This window comes from Scyliorhinus torazame, chromosome 15 (genome assembly GCF_047496885.1).
Source record: "Scyliorhinus torazame isolate Kashiwa2021f chromosome 15, sScyTor2.1, whole genome shotgun sequence".
Classification (NCBI taxonomy): Eukaryota; Metazoa; Chordata; class Chondrichthyes; order Carcharhiniformes; family Scyliorhinidae; genus Scyliorhinus; species Scyliorhinus torazame.
The window spans coordinates 175,939,026-175,961,585 of NC_092721.1; the positions used below are offsets into that span (position 1 = coordinate 175,939,026).

At 43.4% G+C, this 22,560-nt stretch overlaps 1 protein-coding gene and 1 pseudogene across 2 annotated transcripts in view; one reads left to right on the forward strand and one right to left on the reverse strand.

The window, feature by feature from the left end:
- Positions 1 to 1,776: 1,776 nt before the first annotated feature.
- Positions 1,777 to 22,560, reverse strand: part of c2cd3 (C2 domain containing 3 centriole elongation regulator) — a 191,107-nt gene continuing 170,323 nt past the window's right edge. For both annotated transcript variants that reach the window (XM_072477143.1, XM_072477144.1), the window contains 4 exons: positions 20,375 to 20,586; positions 15,339 to 16,365; positions 14,616 to 14,724; positions 1,777 to 3,444 (listed from right to left, as the gene is read on the reverse strand). In XM_072477143.1, coding sequence (XP_072333244.1) covers positions 3,310 to 3,444; positions 14,616 to 14,724; positions 15,339 to 16,365; positions 20,375 to 20,586 — 1,483 coding nt within the window. In that variant the 3' untranslated portion in view covers positions 1,777 to 3,309. The remainder of the gene's footprint in view (positions 3,445 to 14,615; positions 14,725 to 15,338; positions 16,366 to 20,374; positions 20,587 to 22,560) is intronic.
- Positions 4,097 to 5,759, forward strand: LOC140391714 (U6 snRNA-associated Sm-like protein LSm3 pseudogene; annotated as a pseudogene).

Sequence of the window (22,560 nt, forward strand, 5' to 3'; positions counted from 1 at the left end):
CTCTAATACAAGAAATCAGAGTGGGAGTAGAGTGTAGGGCCCATCAGGCCTGCTCCGCCATTCAAGCGATCATGGGCTTCAAACTCAACTTTCCTGCCATTTCCCCATATCTCTTGAATGCCTGAGAAACTATAATTCTGTCTATGCCGGCCTTAAATGTTTCAAATAGCTTGTTCCATAACCAGCTTACTATACATTTGCTGACTGGGTGTTTTTTGAATAGCTCAAAGAGCTATCCACATTCATTTTTGATTTTTTAAAAATTTAAAGTACCCAATTCTCTTTTTTTCCAATTGAGGGGCAATTTAGCATGACCAATCCACCTATCCTTCATATTTTTGGGTTGTGGGGTGAGACCCAGGCAGAATGTGCAAAGACCACACGGACAGTGACCTGGGGCCGGGATCGAACGCGGCTCCTCAGCGCTGTGAGGCAGCAGCACTAACCACTGCGCCACCTTCAGCTTTTCACATTCCTACAAGGTGCACGCTTCTAGACAAGCAGACTCCGTGTTACTGGCTTTGAAATTTGCAGGATACAATTATGCAAATTTTCTTCCACCTTTTAAGTTGCTGTTTTTAAGTCACTGAAATACCGCCGTTCAGTCTTTTAACATTCAACCAGTAGTTTCAGCCCACTAAACAAATAAAGTCCATTCTCAATATAAAGCATGTCTTGATGAAGAACACCATGGAAACTTAAACTACATGTGGTGGGTATCATCTTCTGCTCCAATTATATTCTTCAGCCTGTAAATAATTAACCACCTGAATATTTTTCTTCCATTGTGTTGTTTTGCAGATTTGGTGACTCCTACTAATGTACAAATGTTACTCTGGCAATGTCATTTACGCCTACCTTTATGGCCTTTTCGGCTACATATTTTGCTTTCATGGGTGGGAAAGTGAGCTGTAAGGGGGATGCAGGGATCCTTCAGTGTGATTTGGACAAGTTGAGTGAGTGGCTAATGAATGGCAGATGCAGTATAATTTAGAGAAATGCAAGGTTATCCACTTTGGTAGCAAAATCGTGAAGGCAGACTATTATTTGAATGGCCATAAATTACGAGAGGGGAACGTGCAACAAGACCCGAGGGTCCTTGCATTCCAGTCACCGATGGTAAGCATGCAGGTACAGTAGGTGGTAAAGGCATCAAATAGTATATTGGCCTTCATAGCGAGAAGATTCAAGTACAGGAGCAGGGAGGTCTTGCTGCAATTATACAGGGCCTTGGTGAGGCCACACCTGGAATATTGAGCGCAGTTCTGGTCTCCTTATCTGAGAAAGGATGTTCTTGCTCTAGAGGGAGCGTAGCGAAGGTTTACCCGACTGATTCTTGGGTTGACGGGGCTGACGCATAAGGACAGATTGAATCGTTTAGGATTGTATTCACTGGAGTTCAGAAGAATGAGGGGGAGATCTTATAGAAACCTATAAAATTTAAACAGGACTAGACAGGGTAGATGCAGGGAGAATGTTCCCGATGGTGGGTGTGTCCAGAACCAGGAGCCACAGTCTGAAGATACTCGGTAGACCATTTAAGACCGAGATGAAGAGAAATTTCTTCACCTAGAGAGTGGTCGGCCTGTGAAATTCATTACCACAGGAAGTAGTTGAAGCCAAAACATTGCCTATAGTGACTAACTTCTTGAAAACATATGTTAATTACAAAGCATACTTGTGACTTTACTGACATATCACAAAAAGGAAACCAGCATGAATAGCAAGGTGTTTGAAATAGTTTCCCTCAGGTGAACTGCTACAAACAAAAAGTACTACATTGAAAAATAATTTATTACTGCACTGCAACATTTTTTTGAAAAACCGCAGACATAATTCTGATTGATACAAAAGAATGTTAAAATGTAGCAGTTTACAAGATTTAAATAATTTCATACAAATGCAAAGTACATTAAAACAATGGCAACAGAATGAAATACTCCTATCCATGCAAGTGAAAGTGTGTACATAGCTGCCCGTTGATTTTTACTCTCCGTACTTTTAGACAGCACACATCATCAGACCAAATCATATTTAAAAGAGCCCGTTAACAGTTCATAACTAATGGTCCAATTTATTTACCGTCAGCACTACAAAACAATATCAAATGTGCATTTGAAAACTGTTGAGTCATCTTTCCCTTTCCCCTACACAGTACTTAAAAACCAAACAAGTACATAGAGATTAATTCTAGCATGAATGTGCATTGTTAAAGTACGGGAAGGACACACTCAAGTTGTTTACGCGAGTAAACAATCAGTGGCCTCACCTCAGTGTTCCAATTTAACAATGTAAAAAAAAAAGACAACCTAACTGGGCTACAGGTTTGAATAAATTAGCATCCATTTGTTCCTGTACCCTGGTTTTCACTGCAAATCAAACAGCAGTTCTGAAACTGCCTCCAGAACCAATATAATTATATAGGACAATTCTTCATTGTTGGTCTTTGTTCATCCTGAAACTGGCAGACATAATCTGTTGGATAATTTCATGTCTGCATTATACACTGGACTAATACCATAACAACATTTATTTTAAACTCATGCCATCTTTGCCCACCTGGGGCAAAAAAACTGAACATTTAGGTACACATGAGCAGTATTTTTGGTTCAGTTACTGAGATTTTTGACAATTCATGAGTGGGATTGTTCCCAGTTCAAGCAGAAGCTTGTAAAGCAGAGTTAATGGATTAAAAAATAAAATCTCATTGTTGTTGTTAGAGAATTGGCTGTTTCTGCAATTTGGTCCCTTATACCGATCATGTGTGTCAGAACTATCATGATCTAAATATTTTACAAGCGGGTAATGAAATCATTGCATTGAAATAAATATTGCCACTTTATTATATCAGTGCTTTATGGAGAATGTGGAAAAGACACTATTTTGCAGATGTATGGTGTGTGCTTTACACTGCTCCAATGTCTTTTATTCTGGGCTGTTGAGCACATCATTTATACTGGTGTGCAACAAGGATAAATTTCAATGGTTAATGTGGAAGCTGGAAACTCAAAGCTTGCATTTCCACCCCAAGTAGAATCTCACCATACTCACATCCATGAGAAAAGAGGACCAATGGGCTGAACAGATATGTATGAATAGAATGTGGGAGCAAATGAGTTATGTACTTTCTTCTGTGGAACAAAAGCTATCAGTGGTGATAAACTTCACTACATTTGTTGTTCAGGTCCTGGTGGTAAGTAGCTCAAGAGTCTACATGCAGCATTAATTGTCAGGGGTAATGTGAACATTTCCAATTTTAGGTGTGAATTATGTTCCTATTTTTAAATAATAACTGTAAAATACTTTTTTTCAGCTTTTTTCTACAAAGCGTCCTGCAAAAATCTTGGCAATTCTCTCAGTTTCTTCTTTAGGTAGTTCCGTCAACGCTAATCTTGGTTTTTGCCGATTGCTGCGGCGAGTTCTAATCAAACTCGAAACTTCACTCTGAAAAGAGAAATTTAGAAAACATTTTTAAAAGCAAGCTGAGTTCAAAGCCAACAAGAATGCTTTTATTCTTTTAGCAATTCTCATAATAAAATGATTGCATGAAAGCAAATTATTAAGTTAACTTGGGATTACATTAACGTCCACTGCAGCAATAGCTTTTTCAATTACATGATTACCTGCTAGAAATTTTCCGTCCATTAAAGATGTTACAGTTAAATAAAGGTAACTACAGGGGCATGAGGGAGAAACTGATGAAAATCGACTGGGAGCAGAGCCTAGTGGGAAAGACAGTAGAACAGCAATGGCAGGAGTTTCTGGTAGTAATTGAGGACACAGTACGTTGTAAGATTTCTTCCTGTAGATGATTATGACAAAAGGATAGCTGTGAATATGGATAGGAGGGTTTATATAGAGGGTGCGCATCAAGGAGTGGCAAATGTGAAAGCAAATGGGCATGGTGAGCAGAGATGCCAAGTTGAAATCACCAAGGATCTGGAGTTGTTTGGAAAGAGTTGGGCTGAAAGAGCAAAAATACAGATATATTGGGGAGAAATTTGGCAAAGAGCTTGACCAAGGAAGGGCCAACAGATGAGAGTTTAAAGGAGCAGAGAGGGTTGGAACAGGAGAACATACCAGAGGATTAGGGACAATGCGTTACTTGGATGATATACAACTTCAACTTCCACTACATCAATTTGAATCGGTCAGATGGTTGAAGTCTAGCCAAGTAGAGAGGTTTTGTTAAACATCAAGGTTTTGAGATCTAGGATTCAAGGTTCAGCAAAAGCCAGGATGTTAATGCAATCATTCACAATGTCACAGGTTTTAAGACTGTGTTCACAAGTGAGTGGCCAAAAATATGGAGAAGGACTGGACTCATATTTTTACAGATAGCGCCTAAGGGGCAGTAATGGGTAGGGTGGGTGGAACAGAAAGGTTTGTGCCCAACATGGAGGGTCAAGGAAACGAGGGTTAGCCTCTAAACGTTACTATTTATTAGGAGGCAGTAAGAGGATGCATCCATCGGAGCATATTGACAACAATGGGCTTGTCCAAGGTGATTCAAGCCGTTGATGGCAATAAGAGAGAAGGAAGGCAGTGGTGTAATGAGGAGTTTGGTTTGGGATTGAGGGGAGTAGGGTAGATGAAAAACATTTGAAAAAATGAATGGTTGCTTGACTGGGTGACAGGGTAGAAGGGATTTGGAGGCAAGAATCGAGTATCGCCCAAGGGAGGCCAAAGACAGTCAGACAATATTAATGGTCTTGGGCCGATTGCCAGCCAAATGTGCATGTGAACGTAAACTAAATTCTGGGTTACAACAAAGATTAGGCAAGTCATGTAGCAGTGAAGAGGGCTGGAAGGAAAATTGATTAAGAGTTTAGAACATCATTTTCACAATTCACTTCTTCTGATTAGGTATGTTGATAAATCAGATGCAATATAAAGATATATACTTTGAACCAGACCACTCAGTCATTGTTCTCTGGAACAAATTATGTAGTACAAGCTTGTCACAATAGTTTAAAAACAAGCTTGTCAGGTTTCTGGGAAAAGAGAACCTTTGCAAAAGAAAGTTGCCGGTTAGTTGAGATTGTAATGAGTCATGGGTATATGTGGTCTCCTGCAGCTTGCTCGATTGGAGTTGAAGAGGAATTTCTAATTTTTTTCTGAATTGACAATTTTTTCTTGCTTTAAGAAATGAAATGAAAATCGCTTATTGTCACAAGTAGGCTTCAAATTGAGTTACTGTGAAAAGCCCCTAGTCGCCACATTCCGACCAGCGCCTGTTCGGAGAGGCTGGTACGGGAAGAGGTAGCATTTTCACAGAGGGAAGCAAATGGTATTTGAGGTTTCACTGTCAAGTAAATGGAGTAGGTTTAATGAGCTAATAGTTTTAATTGGAAACAGGTATATTGCCCAGGGGCTGAAATGCTTGCAACAAGCTTCAATCAGAAATTAGATGATCATTCTCTGTCCCTACCTGTGGCCGTAACAATCGAATCAAGGCAGAGGAATGAGAGCAGTGTCAAACAACCAACACGGTTGAGGAACCTCTCGACTTGATCAGCCTCAGTCTGGACGAGTGAATTTATGTGAAATTGAGAAACAACAGGGAGCTTCAAATAAGACTACATGCCTATGATCAGCATCTAAACATGATTTTGGGAGATATTGAAGATACGGTTATAACCGTAGAAATTAATGAGGAAACATACGAGAAGATATACAAATGCAAGAGAAATATCCCAATGCTGTTTGTTCTTTGTGATGGTGTTGTTCTTGCGGCTCCTTCGCTAAGGGTTGTTTGAGCACAACCAAACATTATGAACTGAACTTCAATCTGTGATTATATTTAGGAGTTGCTGGAGAGAATGCTCCAATATTATTCTAAAATGAAACTCAATATTAGGTACAAAAATGAAGGCTGACGACTGTTCTTTAATTTAAAAAAAAGTGTTCAGCTTGGGCTCTTGCGAGAAGAAAGTATTTTTGTTTGTTTTAATAAAGATTGACCTTTAAAAACAATCACATATGCCACTGTTCAGTCATTTGATTCATTCTGCGTGACATTTAGAAATGGCTCGGTGCAAGGAACATAAAGGCTCCATGCACAGCCTGGCGGTTGTGCTTGAAGACCTGTGCTCCCAATTGTTTCTCAGCCAACTGTTCCAGAACAGTTACAACACTGGCATCAATTGTCTCATTATCACCTGCTCACAATTTGGCTAAATGCCACAAATTCAGTCTATTCTCACCTGGGTTAGTCTCTCTTCCAACCTCTTCCATCGGACAGAACATACAAAAGTCAAGAGAGAACACACCAACAGATTCAAAAACCGCTTCTTCCCTGCTGTTACCAGACTCCTGAATGACCCTCTTATGGACTGAACTGATCTCTCCACACATCTTCTCTACTGAGTAGCACTACACTCCGTATGCTTCACCCGATGTCTGTGTATTTACGTTGTGTATTTATTGTATGTCTCATGTTTTTCATGGGCCGTTCTCAGAACAAAAGATCAGCCATGATCTCATTGAATGGTGGAGCAGGCTCGAGGGGCCAGATGGCCTACTCCTGCTCCTAGTTCTTATGTTCAATAATTTCCACTGTACCGCGGTACACAAAATTTAAACCATCAGCTAAAGCGATGGAAGGAGTCACCAACAATGCTATTAAGCAACATAAATTCACAAATACCCCTCTTAGTCAATGCTCAGTTTGTATTCCTCTGGACCACTTGATTTTAGGACACAATTACAGCTTGTATTCAAACAGACACGAGCTGAATCCAGAGACAAGGTCAAATGGATTGTCCTCAACAACTAAGCAGCATTTGACTAAGCGTGGCATCAAGACCAAAATTTCTCGTCCCTGTTCAGGGCTGAGATTTTCCAGTGTCACAGAGTGAATGGAGTTTTGGCTGGAATACCAAATTCTCCGTTCTCGCTTGCAACGAGTCCCGCCACGGATGAGACCAGGGAATCACGCCCTTACGGTCCCCAAGACAAAGAGGACCAGAGAAAACATTCTTCAGTAGCTGCCGTCACACCTAGCACAAAGGAAGATTGGATTTATTATTGTCACATGTATTAGTATACGGTGAAAAGTATTGTTTCTTGCGTGCTGTACAAACAATGCATACCGTACATAGGGAAGGAAGGAGAGACTGCAGAATATAATGTTACAGTTATAGCAAGGTGTAGCGAAAAGATCAACTTAATACGAGGTAGGTCAATTCAAAAGTCTGATGGCAGTAGGGAAGAAGCTGTTCTTGAGTCGGTGGGTACGTGACCTCAAACTTTGGTATCTTTTTCCTGACGGAAGAAGGTGGAAGACAGTACGTCCAGGGTGCTTGGGGCCCTTAATTATGTTGGCTGCCTTTCTGAGGCAGCGGGAATTATAGATAGAGTCAATGGATGGGAGGCTGGTTTGCGTGATGGACTGTAGTACATTCACAACCTTTTGTAGTTTCCTGCAGTCTGGGGCAGAGCAGGCTCCATACCAAGCTGTGATACAACCAGAAAGAATGCTGTCTATGGTGCATCTGTAGAGGTTGGTGAGGGTCGTAGCTGACATGCCAAATTTCCTTAGTCTTCTGAGAAAGTAGTCGTTGGTGGGCTTTCTTAACTATAGTGTCGGCATCGAGGGGACCAGGACAGGCTGTTGGTGATCCGTACACCTAAAAACCTGAAGCTCTTGACCCTTTCTACTTCGTTCCCATTGATGTAGACAGGGGATGTACTCCACTACGCTTCCTGAAGTCGATGACAATCTCCTTCGTTTTGTTGATATTGAGAGATTATTGTCGTCGCACCAGTTCACCGGATTCTCTATCTCATTCCTGTACTCGGTCTCATCATTGTTTGAAATCTGACCCACTACGGTGGTATCATCAGCAAATTTGAAAATCGAGTTGGAGGGGAATTTGGCCACATAGTCATAGGTGTATAAGGAGTATAGTAGGGGGCTGAGCACACAGCCTTGTGGGGCACTGGTGTTGAGGATGATCGTGGAGGAGGCGTTGTTGCCTATCTTTACTGATTGCGGCCTGTGGGTTAGAAAGTTCAGGATCCAGTCGCAGAGGGACGGAGTTTGGAGATGAGTTTTGTAGGAATGATGGTGTTGAAGGCTGAGCTGTAGTCGATAAATAGGAGTCTGACATAGGTGTCTTTGTTATCTAGGTGTTCCAGGATAGAGTGCAGGGCCATGGAGATGGCGTCTGCTGTGGACCTGTTGCAGCGGTAGGCAAACTGTAATGGATCAAGGCAATCCGGGAGGCTGGAGTTGATTTGTGCTATGACTAACCTTTTGAAGCACTTCATGATGATGGATGTCAGAGCCGCTGGATGATAGTCATTAAGGCACGCTGCTTGACTATTTTTTTGGTACAGGGATGATGGTGGAAGTTGATGGAGGCCAATTATCTCATCCCCCAGGAAATCGGTGCAAGAATTTGACAGGGCAGCACCCGAGGCCCAACTATCTTCAACTGCTTCATTAATATCATTCCCTCCATCATAAAATCAGAAGGGGGTCAAGTTCACTGATGGTTGAACAGTGTTCTGCAGATAATGAAGTCTGTGGCCACATGCAGGGTGGACATAGTAAGAAATCTCAAAACACCAGGTTAAAGTCCACCAGGTTTATTTGAAATAACTAGCTTTCATCAGGTGAAGGAGCAGTGCTCCGTAAGCTTGTGATTTCAAATTATCCTGCTGAACTTTAATTTGGTGTTTTGAGACCTCATACTGTGTCCACTCCAGTCCAGTGTCGGCATCTCCATATCATGGGAAACATAAGAGAAATTAGTTTAAAACTAATATTGCTTATATTTGGCTTGATATAGACTTACAGCTGAAGACGGGCACATATTTTTATGGCATTTAATATTATGCTATGATTTACTTTAATTAAACACAATATGGTTCAAGGAAACTAGTTACAACATTTCCAATTACATTTTACATGTAGTGAATTACTGGCTTGCAGAACAGAAACCAGCAAGAGTCATCAGCAAACTGGGTTTCGTACCCTCCTCGATATGCCCGACTACCTGCCTGATCAGCTGAGTGTTGCAAAAAAATATTTGGCTTAAACCAGAACAGCTGGTGATATCTTAGCCTTCAAAACAAGGATATCTGGCTGCAACTGGTTTGAATTATCAATGCGTGACCTTTATGCATGTAAAGGCTACAAAGTGAAACTTGATAAACGGGATGTCTCCACTCAAATCATGTGCAAAGTAAGAGTTTTCTGTGATACAATAATTCAGCCACTTACGGAACGAGGAAGAGTAACAGTTTCACAAAAGAAAATACAGTCCATCATTTAAAATTGTTTTTATTTTTTTTAAATTTAGAGTACCCAATTCATTTTTCCAATTAAGGGGCAATTTAGCGTGGCCAATCCACCTACCCTGCACATCTTTGGGATGTGGGGGCGAAACCCACGCAAACACGGGGAGAATGTGCAAACTCCACACGGACAGTGACCCAGAGCCGGGATCGAACCTGGGACCTCACCGCCGTGAGGCAGTAGTGCTAATCACTGCACCACCGCGCTGCCCCAAGTTCATCTTCTAACAGAGGGAACAATTGTACTGAATGGAGTAAAATAAGTTCCTCTGATGATGAGCAAATATTGTTTCTTTAAGACTAATCCAGCCCCTCATTCCACAAATTCCTTTCATGCTCAAGGTGCTTTGACAGCAAGTGGCAGAAGATGATCTAACAGAGGGAGGGATCATAGTCAATCTAGATCCTGTCCGCATCCAATAGCCATCAAGTGTGGGAACCCTGTCTAATTCCTCTATGCTCCTTCCACAGTCCCCACTATCTTCAACTTAGCAGTGATGCCAGACTTCGTGCACCAATTGTCACCTTCGGTGAGATCAGCCACTTAAGTAAATAAGTGATTATAAATTGGTAACCTATGTATTGATTATTAACACAAATTATGGTCGGGATTCTCCGTTTCGCTGGCTGGTCAATGGGGTTTCCCATTGTGGGGCAGTCCCATACTGGCTGTCGGGAAACCCCCAGGATGCCTGCAAAACGGAGAATCCCGACGGTGGAGAATTCAGCCCATAGTCTGTTCCAATTCAATAACAAAATCCAAGTAAAACCAGAAACCCCTTTTCAAAGATGTGGCCCAGCACACGGCACTCTTACTGACTGTTATTGATACTCTGTTCCCCATTTCAAAACAGCAGATTTGAATTCCTTCCAGAAAGCAATTATCTTTAAGTTATCAAATAGACTGGAAACAGCTTTAAAATTGAAGATAGAGACACTTCTTTGTGCAGTACAAAACCAGTCCAAAACTCAAAGCTACAGCCAGCCCCAAACTCAAAGCAAAAGTAAAGACTCACAGAGCCACAGCCCAGCTCCACCCACACAATGACATCACTGAAGCCATGTGGTTAGACAAAAACATTTCTTAAAGGGACACTCCATGACAATATCCACATTAAAGTGTTATTAAGTCTTAACAAATTTAAGTTAGGAATTACATACAAATGCAATGTTTTTAATTGTTGGCAACCAAAGTGTTTTTGTTGGAGCAGTGCTGCATTAGCATCTTAAATACAAGAGAGAATGTTCTGCTGGTAAAACACTTTGAAAAATCAAGTCATAGTAGTATCAAACTACATTGGGAAGAAGGTTTGGTTTATTGCATTGATCTAAGTAATGCGGCTGCACTGCTACTACACGGCCCCTGAACTAGAGAAAAATAACACTTGAAAAAAGAGCAGAGTGTGTCCACATACGTGCAGTCACCAGCTTACTTGATCACAATCAGGAGCAGGAATGCTAGTTAGTGCTTTGCCTCCATTCCATCCCTTTCAACTCAGTGTTATTCAAGCCAATTGTAACATCTCAACATCCAGCATGTCTCAAATCAGTTAATATACCAGGAAAGGTGGATTCAAACCTGGGGTATAAAGCATTTATCCTTTAATCTGCGGGCATTAAATATTATTGGAATTGAATACCTGACCAGTAGAAGTCAAATCATAAAGTAAAAATAGTGTATAAAAGCAATCTGTTTACGGTATGCTAAATATATATGGCCTACTGTAGTGATCTCATAACAGAATGATTGCAACAGCAAGCCTGAATGAAGTAAACAGTACTAATGGACAGTGTGTGTCAGAATACTGTAATAAGAAACCAGTTATGTATAAAGTGCATAATAATCTTCCTACACAGCAGAAGGAGCCTGCCACAAATTATAAAAGGCCAGGTTATTTTGAGCACTTAGTTGGCACAAACATGTTTTTTAATCTGCCGTGCAAAGTAGCAATAGCTCACCAACCACTTGAGGCTGGACAAAATGTTCATGTGCACGTTCTGCGAGAGGTATTCCCCAGAAGGTGCATTAAAATGGATTGTACTGGAGAAAGGCAATTGATTTTCCTTCCCCCTCAAAATACCAGTGGATAGCGGCAATACTATTTAGATATCAGCAATGATGGACAGGAAAAGGCACATTAGCCCATTTAGCAGTCCCACACAACTATGGGGGCTTCTGTATTACACCTCATCAGAAAGCTACACAATCTGTTGGGGCAGGGAAAACCAAAGTTGAAATCCAGGCCAATGAGAAGTAACAAATATAGAAATTCAAAAACAGCCCAGGCAGCCGCTCTGGCCTTAATTTAATGAACAGTCTATTATATGACATTTAATTTGCTTAAAAGTGCTATATTAACTTGATTTACAAACCAAATAGCATAGCTACAAAATTAACGAAACAGTGAAAAGACAGGCAACGAGTATGGAGATAAGAGCTTAGAAGGCAATTTTGTACAAGTATGTTGGTAGCACTTAAATTGAATCCAGAACCCAAACTGTATTTTCTAAGTACAAAACCCCTCTTATCCCAAATAAAAGAAATATTGGGATATAGGCGGTCATTACATTTGATCATGTGGGGACCTGATGGAGGTGGTGTTGAGTGAAGTTACAGACGAATAAATGAATGGGCGGTTTCTAATTGACACACAATACTCAAGACAACCCCATCCCTTCACTGCTTCCCATTTAGTTTTCATTTACATCTGCTACATGAATCCAAAATGTACCTACTTCACACATTACATTAATTTATGATTCCTCAATCCACTTCTAAATGTCTAGCTGACGGTTTGCATTTGCTTCTTCCCATTACTTTCTTTAATAAAAATTAAAAAAAAAAAATTCTCCTCCATTTTCACATTTTCTCCCACATTTACATCCATCAACAATAAACAATAATCAGCAAGATATGTCAGTCCCCATAATAACAATGATCCCATCTACCCACCAACCCCCAAACCTCAACCCGCATGTTTACATAAACAGATGACAAAAAGGAATCAGGGATTACCCGTAGTCACCCTTAATCTTACACAGCTCCCACCCCAGGTCTCCAGCTCCTCCCGTCCACTGCCTCTTGTAAAACTCCTCCCCCCACCCTCGGTTCCTTCCCCTCCAACTTTCCACCCCGGCTAGACCACTCGGACCCTGTTCTGCCAGGCTCAGATGGCCGCAGCCCCTCCCCCCACCTCACTCCCGTTCACTGGCCGGCACAAACCGGCCAGCGTGGAGGCCCCTGCCCGGGTCCCTTTCCCACTTGCCCGGCCCCAGGAAAGCCCAAAGATCCCCTTTTAGCACATAAACCCCGCATAGCCACCTACACCCCAAAGAACTCTCATTTCGAGTGAAAGTCCAGTCCCTTCCCTTGTCCAAATATATACCACCTTGGCTCCTTTAATCTCTACACCCACGCGCAGTGATACAAAAAAGAAAATACAGTCATGAGGTTACATCGGCACATGGCCATTCCTCAATTTGTCAGTTCTGCCACAGTCCTTCTGCTTTCGCAAACTCCTCCGCTGCTTCCGCCGTTCCAAAATAAAAGTCCCTGAGCTTGTAAGTCACCCTCAGCTTCGCTGGATATACAATGCCGCACCGCACCTTGCTAATGTACAGTGCCCTCTTCACCCGGTTGAAGGCAGCCCGCCTCCTTGCCAGCTCCACCGTAAAGTCCTGGTATACACGTATACCAGCTCCAGCCCACTGCACCACCCGCTTCTGCTTGGCCCAGCTCAGGACCTTCTCCTTCACCCTGTACCTACGGAAGCACAGTCACTGCCCTTGGCGGCTCACTCGCCTTTGGTACAGGCCTCCACGACCGATGAGCCCGATCCAGTTCATATCAGGAGGGGTCCTCCCCCTCCCCCAATAGTTTTGCCAGCATCGCGGCAAAATACTCAGTCGGCTTCGGTCCTTCAACTCCTTCGGGCAGCCCCACAATCCTAAAGTTCTGTCGCCTGGATCTATTTTCCAGGTCTTCCATTTTTCCTCGCAGATCCTTGTTAGTATCCATCACCTTCCGCATCTCTTTCCCCAACGAGGCAAGTTGATCACCGTGCTGCAATAACGTCTCCTTCACTTCCTTCAGTGCCTCCCCTTGCTCTCGCACCTCCGCCACTGCGCTCGCCACCTCCGTCCTCACCGGGGAAACCGCCTCCTCCACCAGCACACTCAAAACCTCCCTCATCTCCTTCCTCACCGTCTCCATGCATTTCGCAATCTGCGCCAACTGCTTTTCAAATTCCGCAGCCATCACCTTGGTTATTTCTTCAGCCGTAAGCAGTGCGGCCTTCCCTGGTGCTCCAGCCTCCATTTTTCCTGGTGACCTTTCCACTCCCCGACAGACCTCCAGCTGGTTTTTTTTCGGCCGTTTTTTTGCTCACCCTCAACATTTTTCTTTGTTCTTTTTTTCCTCCTGTGTCTTCACTGTGCCTCCTCCGTGCCTTCTCCCTGCTTCTGCCGCCTCTGTGGACCCTGGGACCGGGCTTAAAGCCCCTAAAATGCCATTCCCGAGCGGGAGCTCTCCATTGTGCGGCTGCCTCCCGCCCGCCGTCACCGGAAGTCCCTCTTCCCAATACTTTCTAACCTAGTATTATATGTGGTGAACATAAAGAAAGAATTTACAAAAATTATGACCAAATATATGTCCACCATGCCGAGCTAATAGCACAATCTTACAAATCATTCATCCACTACCTAGAAATGCTATTATCATCGCAGGTAAAACTAAGGGACAGAACCAGGGTGGCACAGTGGTTAGCACTGCTGTCTCAAAGTGCCAGAGTTTGATTGGGTTTGATTCCAACCTCAGAAGTTTGCACATTCTCCCAGTGTCTGCGTGGGTTTCCTCTGGGTGCTCCGGTTTCCTCCCACAGTCCAAAGGTGAGCAGGTTAGGTGTTTTGGTAATGCTAAATTGCCCCTTAAAAGGGTTACTAGGTAATAAGTTACCTAGATAGGGTGCTCTTTTGGAGGGTCGTTGCAGACTCGATGAGCCGAATGGCCTCCTTCTCCACTGTAGGGATTCTATGAACATCAGCCAAATAAGGAAACAATTGAGGGAATTCTCTTGACCTTTCATGACAATCTAACAATCATCAGTACATCCAGCTGCTTGAGAGACATATGAACAAACCAGACTCCTCAATTACGCATGTTCAATCAGTTAATTCCTGCCACTGTAACTTTCACCTGGCACTAAACATTCATAAGATAATTTTGCTCTTAAAATTAATATACAATTTTAAATTAAGTGGATGCAATTTTTGACCAGTGCAACAAATGTAAGGGAACAATTGTGACTTACGTGATTTGTTGCTGCTCTGTGGATTGACTGTGCGACATTTAACACCCGCATTGAAGCTTCTAAATGACTTGGTGGCAGAAAAAAATTTGGAATTACAACTGGATCAGATCTGAATAAAGATGTTAAAGATTATTAACATTAATGAGCTTTTTAAGAGCACAAACATATATAGGTTCTTCAGTATAGCCTATTTCACACCGGGAACATGCTATATTTCTTTCCCAACTCCAATCTCTGGGACCAGACTATCTACAATATAGGCGAACTTGACCAACTGGTTCCTTTGTACAAAATTAAATTATTGATATTTAGAACATATCTGAAAATGTGTGAAAAATACAACAAATCAATATGAAATAGCAAATGGTATAGGATTTTCTGTGCAAAATTCGTCTTCACCACTACTTTTCCATCCTGAAATACTAATTATAATGACATGAGCACTACTGGTTATTACTCAATATGATTAACCCTTTTCATATTGTGTGATGAGAAAGTACAGCCAGCTAACAACTGGTAATTAAAATCCATTTAAATCACCGTCTCAAATTATGAAAAGCTCAATCAGCAACGATGACAAAGTGTCATTGCACATGGCTAACTACACATAAATAACATTTTACAAATGCTTATCACTGCAGCCTTTCATTGGAATATATTCGGAACAAATGTGTGCCTGAATAAAAGTTCACTTTAAAATAAGTTATGGTTACTAAAGGATACAATCTGACCGAATGAGTATCTTCTGATGAATCTGTATCTGAACTCTCCTCGCATCTCCTCTGAACACATTCCCCACCAGCTTCAGAGAACTGTGGGCCTTCATGGTTCTGTCTTTTGAATAACTCTTGGATTTCAATTTCTCGGTTTGTATTGTTGTGGCGGTAGTCTTCATGATTACTATTTACTTTTAGTCCTCCTTTCTCTCTATCTGCAAGTGGAAATTCTCCACTGGGAAAAATATTACATTCTGTAACATCCCCATTTTCTTGTATCAGGTCTTCTGCTTCATCAGGGTTTGAGGAAAACAAATCTCGATCATCTGAGGACTGTATTTCTAGTAACTCTATTTCTGAGTACTGCTCACTTTGGAGAATTAAATTTGTGTCTGGTATGTCGAGGTTTATACCTTCATTTACTAATGAAAATCTAGCTGAAGGTGGGGACTCACCAGTTGCAATATTGCCAGGTAGATGACAATTTTTATTTTGCACCCTCTTAGTAAACAGCTCATCATGTACATAAACAGGAATTGCTTGTTTTTCCTCAGCCTGAATTCCATTTCCAATTGGCTCATGAGTCTCTCGTGTACCTTCACATTCGTGCTTGTAATTATCTTCAAATTCAGAGAGGATACTTGACCAAGGGCTGGTCCTGTCAGTCATAACGGTCATGTCATTTAAGATTCTTGGTTGTATCACATCTTCCTCATATCCTTCTTCACTACTATCGTCATTTTGGTGGTTTCCATTTTCTACATTGGATCTATTATTCTGGGAACTTATCTGCTCTTGATCAAAGTATTCGTCAAGTTTAATGTGTCCCAACTCTGAATTTCCTTGTATGCAGATCTGAGTCTTCAGATTTTCCCTCTCTGGTGACTGCACATATGGGAAAACTTCACACTGGCTTTTGTTTCTCTCATTTTCTAATCGTTGTGGTTCATTTTCAGCAATTTTCACCCAATCTTCTGTAGCTCGAGAAGACTGTGTTGGAGAAGTAACATCAGCTTTAGTTGATTCTTGCAGTCCTGTTAAATTTAAAGTGCAAACAGGCATGAATAATAAAGCAATTCTGCCAATATTTTGCTTTTGGTTAGCTGTTAATACGTTATCAGGCGCACAGATTTAGTATAGAATTGTATTGTATATAACTGGCTCTGGTTTCTAGATTTAGATTGCACCTCAATCTATCAAGTGAACATGCTAAAAGTTAACTTACTCACAAAAAGGTGGCTGTGTACATCATAGCCACCCCAGAGTAGAAGAAAAGTGAGATTATAGAGGTCTTATTAAAAAAATAAAGTTGGGGACGAAATCACCATTAGGTTAGTTCCCTCCCAACATAGAAAAACCAGGTGAGGAAAATGGTGTTAGGATTCCAGCCACTGGGTTGAATTCTCCGTTTGGGAGATTATGTTCTCCTGCTGGCATTGAATCGCCTCTCGTTTGCGCTCGCGCAGTGAGTGAGAATCCAGAGGTGATCATCATGCCATGCAAATTTATACATGGTGGGGATTGCGAGGGATTCCCCTGCAAATCCTTCTATCGAGCTGCCATTCTGAATGGGTGGTCTGATAGTGAGGTCCGGCGGCTGCCCCCCGCAACGTTATTCTGTCCACCCCACCATGGTATTTGCTGGGTGACCCCCACCGCCCCACAGTACAATGGTGACACAAACCCCCTCCAATAAGAGAGCACCCCCCCCCCAACAGTCATCCCCATTACAGTCTGTCCCCTCCATTACAGGTGCCATTCCCCCATTACAGGGGCCATCCCCCCCGTTACAGGGACTGCCCCCCCATTACAGGGACCGTCCCCCCTGCATTACAGAGACCGCCCCCCCCTCCCCTGCATATCAGAGACTGCTCCCCCTGCATATCAGAGACCCCTACATTATAGAGACCACCAGCCCTACAGAACAAATATCGTTTCCCCCCCCCCCCCCATTACAGAGACTGCCCCCCATTACTGAGACCGCCTTCCATTACTGAGACTGCCCCCCCCCCAATACAGAGACCCCTGTCTGGAAGCTAGAGAGCAGTCCAGAAAGAGACAGAGAAAAATATCACTGCTTTAAAACTCACCTATGCAAAAGCAGTTAAGTGCTTTCTGCAGAAAAAAGGGAAAGCACTTAACTACCTTTGATGTGGCCCAAGAGCTGTCAATCATAGATAGATGTTCATAAACATGTGGTTAGTGGCACAGCAGGGTACTGGAGACCCAGTCAAGCATGAAGGGAAATGAGATTAAATAATCCAGACAGCTGGCTGTGTGCAAACTGCAATCACATCCTAGTAAAACCAATTCCCATTGATGTGAATGAAAGTCTTGCAGATCAAAGATCTGAGGCGGTTTAAACCCAGTTGATGTGGTTTTCGCTTTCTAGAAATTTATGGGTGCTGCTTCCTCTGCCTGAGCTGACAGGTGTACTGCACAGATGAGTTTTAGAACAATGATTTTTCCACTGTCTCTGCCTGGACCGCTCTAGCTTCCAGGCAGGAGTCTCTGTAATGGAGAATGGGTCATCTCTGGTGGGAATCTCTGTAATGGCGATGCCTCTTATGTGGGGGGAGGGGGAGGAGTTCTGGGGAGCCTCTGTAATGGTGGGTCTAGTGGGAATGATTTGCATTGCATTATCCCCTTGCCCACCGCGCACCAGGGCCAAGTTGGGAAATACCTGCACCAATTCCCGCCCACTGATATCAGGTCCAGAGGATCACGCGGACTTGGAGAATTAGGTGCCTAGCCCACTAATATAATGCAAATGGATCAATTTGACCTATTTGCATCCTCCTGTTGGTACAGGGTGTGAACGTCTATACCTTGGGGTCCCGAGGATTGGAACGGGATTAGGGCTGTTTTTTTACAAAATGCTGGATTCTCCGCTACATTGGGAACTCTGCTACTGGCTGCAGAGAATCCAGCCCAGTCTTTCAGCAAAGCAGACTATTTAAAGTAATTAGTGCAAGTAGTAAATACTAACACTTCAAATCCTTGTGTCAATCCACAACATCATGTGGTTCATATTTGTGAGAAAACACACATCACGGGCAGAGGACACTGGATTGGGAAATAGCGTGGATATCCAGCAGTATTGGTCGATAAAATGCACGTAACCAAATATTCTCTGCAGACTATTGCAAACTAACTGACCTGACAGAAGCTGATGCTTATCCTATTCCACGAGAGGACTTGCATCTTTTTTCAATATAGTTGTTATATGAAACACATCAAATGCAGAGCTTTGGCAGTTAGTGACATATGAATTATTTTAACTGCTTTTTGTACATGCCATGAAACCATTTCAATCATGCCTTTTTTGTAGATGGTGGTTATCATCCTATAACTGGGTTGTGTGGTGATAAAGACGTAGGGCGTGATTCTCCCAAAAAATTTCTAAGTTCATTTGTGGCGTTTTTTTCAGGGAGTTTCCTGGCGATTCTGCCGGCGTGTTCCCCACTGCTATTCAATGACACAGACTCATTTTTTTGAGGCCTGGAGAGCTTCTCACCAGTTTAGCCCACACTTAGAATTTCCTTTAGCACTGGGGAGCTAAATTTAATGAGATTGGGCCACCATTTAAAGGGTGCCCTGATCTCGGAGTGAGCTTGTGGGACCCCATACCCCCCCAACCCATGGGCAATGTCACCTCCCCCACACACATGGGCACTACCCCTCACCCCCACACATGGACACTAACCCAAACTCCCCAAGTGAGGACACCTCGCGATGGAGTCCACCCCATCTGTCATCCCCACCCCTCCCCCGACCTCTCGGAAGCCCCACCTTACCTGCCCAGCACTATCCCACCCTACTTTCATGGGCATGGCCCCCACGATCCCTGACCCTTGGCAGTGCCTCCCTGCCATGTGCACCCATGCACTGCCACCCTGACACTCAGGCAGTGCTCCTGCCAGCTTGGCAGTGCCATCTGGGAACCTTGGCAGTGCCAGGGTGTCAGTGTCAAGGTGCCCAAGTTCTCAGGGGAGGGCCAGGGAGCCACCCTGCACTGACCCTAACCATCCAGGGGTCTCCGATGGCCCGGGAGACTCACCGGGTGCTGTTCCGCCTGGTCTTCACTGGGGAAGCCGGTGGATCCTGTGATGCCAGTGGATAGTGGGTAAATTAGCCGTATGGTCCTGCCCCTTGTGGGCAGGGTTCTGACTCTGACGCCTCGCGGGAATTGGGTAAATCCCGCGAGGCATGAAACGTCTGGGAAGCCCGCGAGAGGGCTCTCCTGGCATTCACAGGCGGCACTGCACTAAAGCGAGAGCACAATGCGGCTGGTGGATCACGCTACATGTTGATAATTGAAATATCAATTTGCGCTTAAAGAACCAGAGAGACAACCATCGAATGAAAAGCCTTAAGAACTCTATTAAAAACAACTTTGGTTAGTCGGTTGGAAAATGTCTGTTCTGTGGGTTTTGGCACATAAAATCTGCAATAATTCCCATTTATATAAAAATAAAACTGCAAAGCAGTTCAACGGCATGTGCAACAGCAGTTTTCGGGTTGTTGGAACGCAATATTTTGTGGGTCAATTGTGTCACTAGTCTTTTTTTAAAATAAATTTAGAGTACCCAATTCATTTTTCCCAATTAAGGGGCAATTTAGGGTGGCCAATCCACCTAGCCTGCACATCTTTGGGTTGTGGGGGGGGCAAAACCCATGCAAACACTGGGAGAATGTGCAAACTCCACACGGACAGTGACCCAGAGCCGGGATCGAACCTGGGACCTCGGTGCCGTGAGGCTGCAGTGCTACCACTGCGCCACCGTGCTGCCCATTGTGTCACTAGTCTTAGAAGATGATGGATTGTTTCACTTCTGAACTTTTCTTCATCAAAATACTATCTCCTTTTTAATTTCACAAACTCACTTTTTCATGGAAAGATCGTATTAATCTTACAATTACGAAGTCTGAGACAAAGTTATTTTCTATAGAAAATTTGACTATTGATTTAAATAATCATGATTTGTGAAATTGGATAAGAAAACAGTGTTGTAATCAAATTTAAAAATAGCTTCTGCTCACCATTTATAAAATGCCGGGTTTCAGAGACCAGTTTCTTTGACTTCTCCAAGAGACGTTGCTCATCACCAGAACTTGATGATCTATGGTGATAATTCATTGTATTTTCATCTGCTCTTTGCGCTGGGGTGGGGTTTACCATTTGAGAAAATGGGGACGTAGATAGCTTTTGACTGAAGTATCTTTGAATATCATCCAGCTCACTGAGATTCCTCCTGCACATCAAAGAGGGATAACATTTAAAAAACATAAAATTTCAGTTGTAATAAACAAAAGCGGTTTTATTTAAAGACAATGCACCCATGTGTGAAGTGAAAAAAATGACACTGTCCAAAGAATAAAACTACATAGCGGCCAAGTTGCTTTTAATTTTCTTCTTTTAAAAATCATGGAAGATTGTTATTAAAATGGTACCACATTGTCACATATTCTCCGCCATTCAATGTAATTATTTTTCTGAGAATCAATGCTCCTCAAATGCACGACCCTTCATCATTTGTCTTACTGAACTTTTGTGATCAAGAGCAGTAGGAGGTGGCCTGCTACTCAATTTCAAACTGTGCCAAATTAATCTAGCGGACGTGGTGAACAGTTTCCAGACGTGGGTGAACAGCAGAACACTACAGCAGAGATGCAGTTTATTGGTTTTCGGGGAAGGGGAGGAATGCTGAAACACCATTCCGAAGAATTGATGTGGTGTATGTCAGCATTCCAATACTTTGCAAAAGGCTTACAAGACTATTTTCAGTTTATACATGGCCGTTCTTTAGGGAAAAGCAATCTAAATTTGATCATCCTTTTGACACAAAACTCTCCCAATTAATAGTAAAAAAAAATCTGAAGAACCTTCCTAATTAACCCCCTTCCACAGTGTTGTTATAGTCACTATAGGCAGGGTGGGCAAAATATTCTTAAAGACTCTTGATGCTTCCAAACAATAACAATATCAGAGTTCAAAAAATGAATCATTTAAAAAAAAAAAAAAAAAATTTTATGAAAGGTTTTCATCAATGCCATCGGTGGACGGAGAGGCGGAGATAGTGGCGGCTATGGACGCGGAGAAGGCCTTTGACCGAGTAGAGTGGGAGTACCTCTGGGAAGTACTGCGGAGGTTTGGGTTCGGGGGAGGGTTTATTAGCTGGGTTAAGCTCCTATACAGAGCCCCGGTGGCGAGTGTGGTTACGAATCGGCGGAGGTCGGAGTATTTTCGGCTGTATCGAGGAGTTGGTCCCTCTCCTCTCCCAACTCCAGTTCCACCCAGTGTGGGGCGTGATCTGAAATGGCTATAGCCAAATACTCCGTTCCCTCCACTTTCGGGATCAGCGCCCTGCCCAGAACAAAAAAATCTATCCGGGAGTAGGCTTTGTGCACGTGGGAGAAAAAAGAAAATTCCCTGGCCTGCGGCCTGGCAAACCTCCACGGATCCATTCCCCCCATCTGGTCCATAAACCCCTAAGCACCTTGGCCGCAGCCGGCCTCTTTCCGGTCCTAGATCTGGAGCGATTCAGTGCTGGGTCCAACACCGTATTAAAACCCCCACCCATTATCAAGCTTCCTACCTCCAGGTCCGGAATGCACCCCAACATACGCTTCGTGAATCCAGCATCATCCCAGTTCGGGGCATATACATTTACCAATACCACCCATGTCCCCTGCAACTTACCGCTCACCATCACGTATCGACCTCCATTGTCCACTACGATATTCTTGGCCTCAAACGACACCTGCTTCCCCACCAATATTGCCACCCCTCTGTTCTTCGCATCCAGCCCTGAATGGAATACCTGTCCTACCCATCCCTTTCTTAACCTGACCTGATCCGCCACCTTCAAATGTGTCTCCTGGAGCATGACCATGTCTGCCTTCAGTCCCTTTAAGTGCGCGAACACTCGGGCCCTCTTCACCGGCCCATTCAGGCACCTCGCATTCCACATTATCAGCCGGATTGGGGGGCGTTCCACCCCCCCCCCTTCCTGCCGACTAGCCATCCCCTTTTCTAGGCCAGTCCCGTGCCCGCGCCGCCCTCACCCTCCAGTCCCCCAGACGGGGGACCCCCGCCCCGACCACCTCTTCTGTGTCCAATTCCCCCTCGGCCAGTGCAGCAGCAACCCTATTCTCCCCCCCCCCCCAGACCCATGTCTTGCTCTTTTGATCCCCCCATAGCACTCCCGTAAGTCAGCTGACTCCTG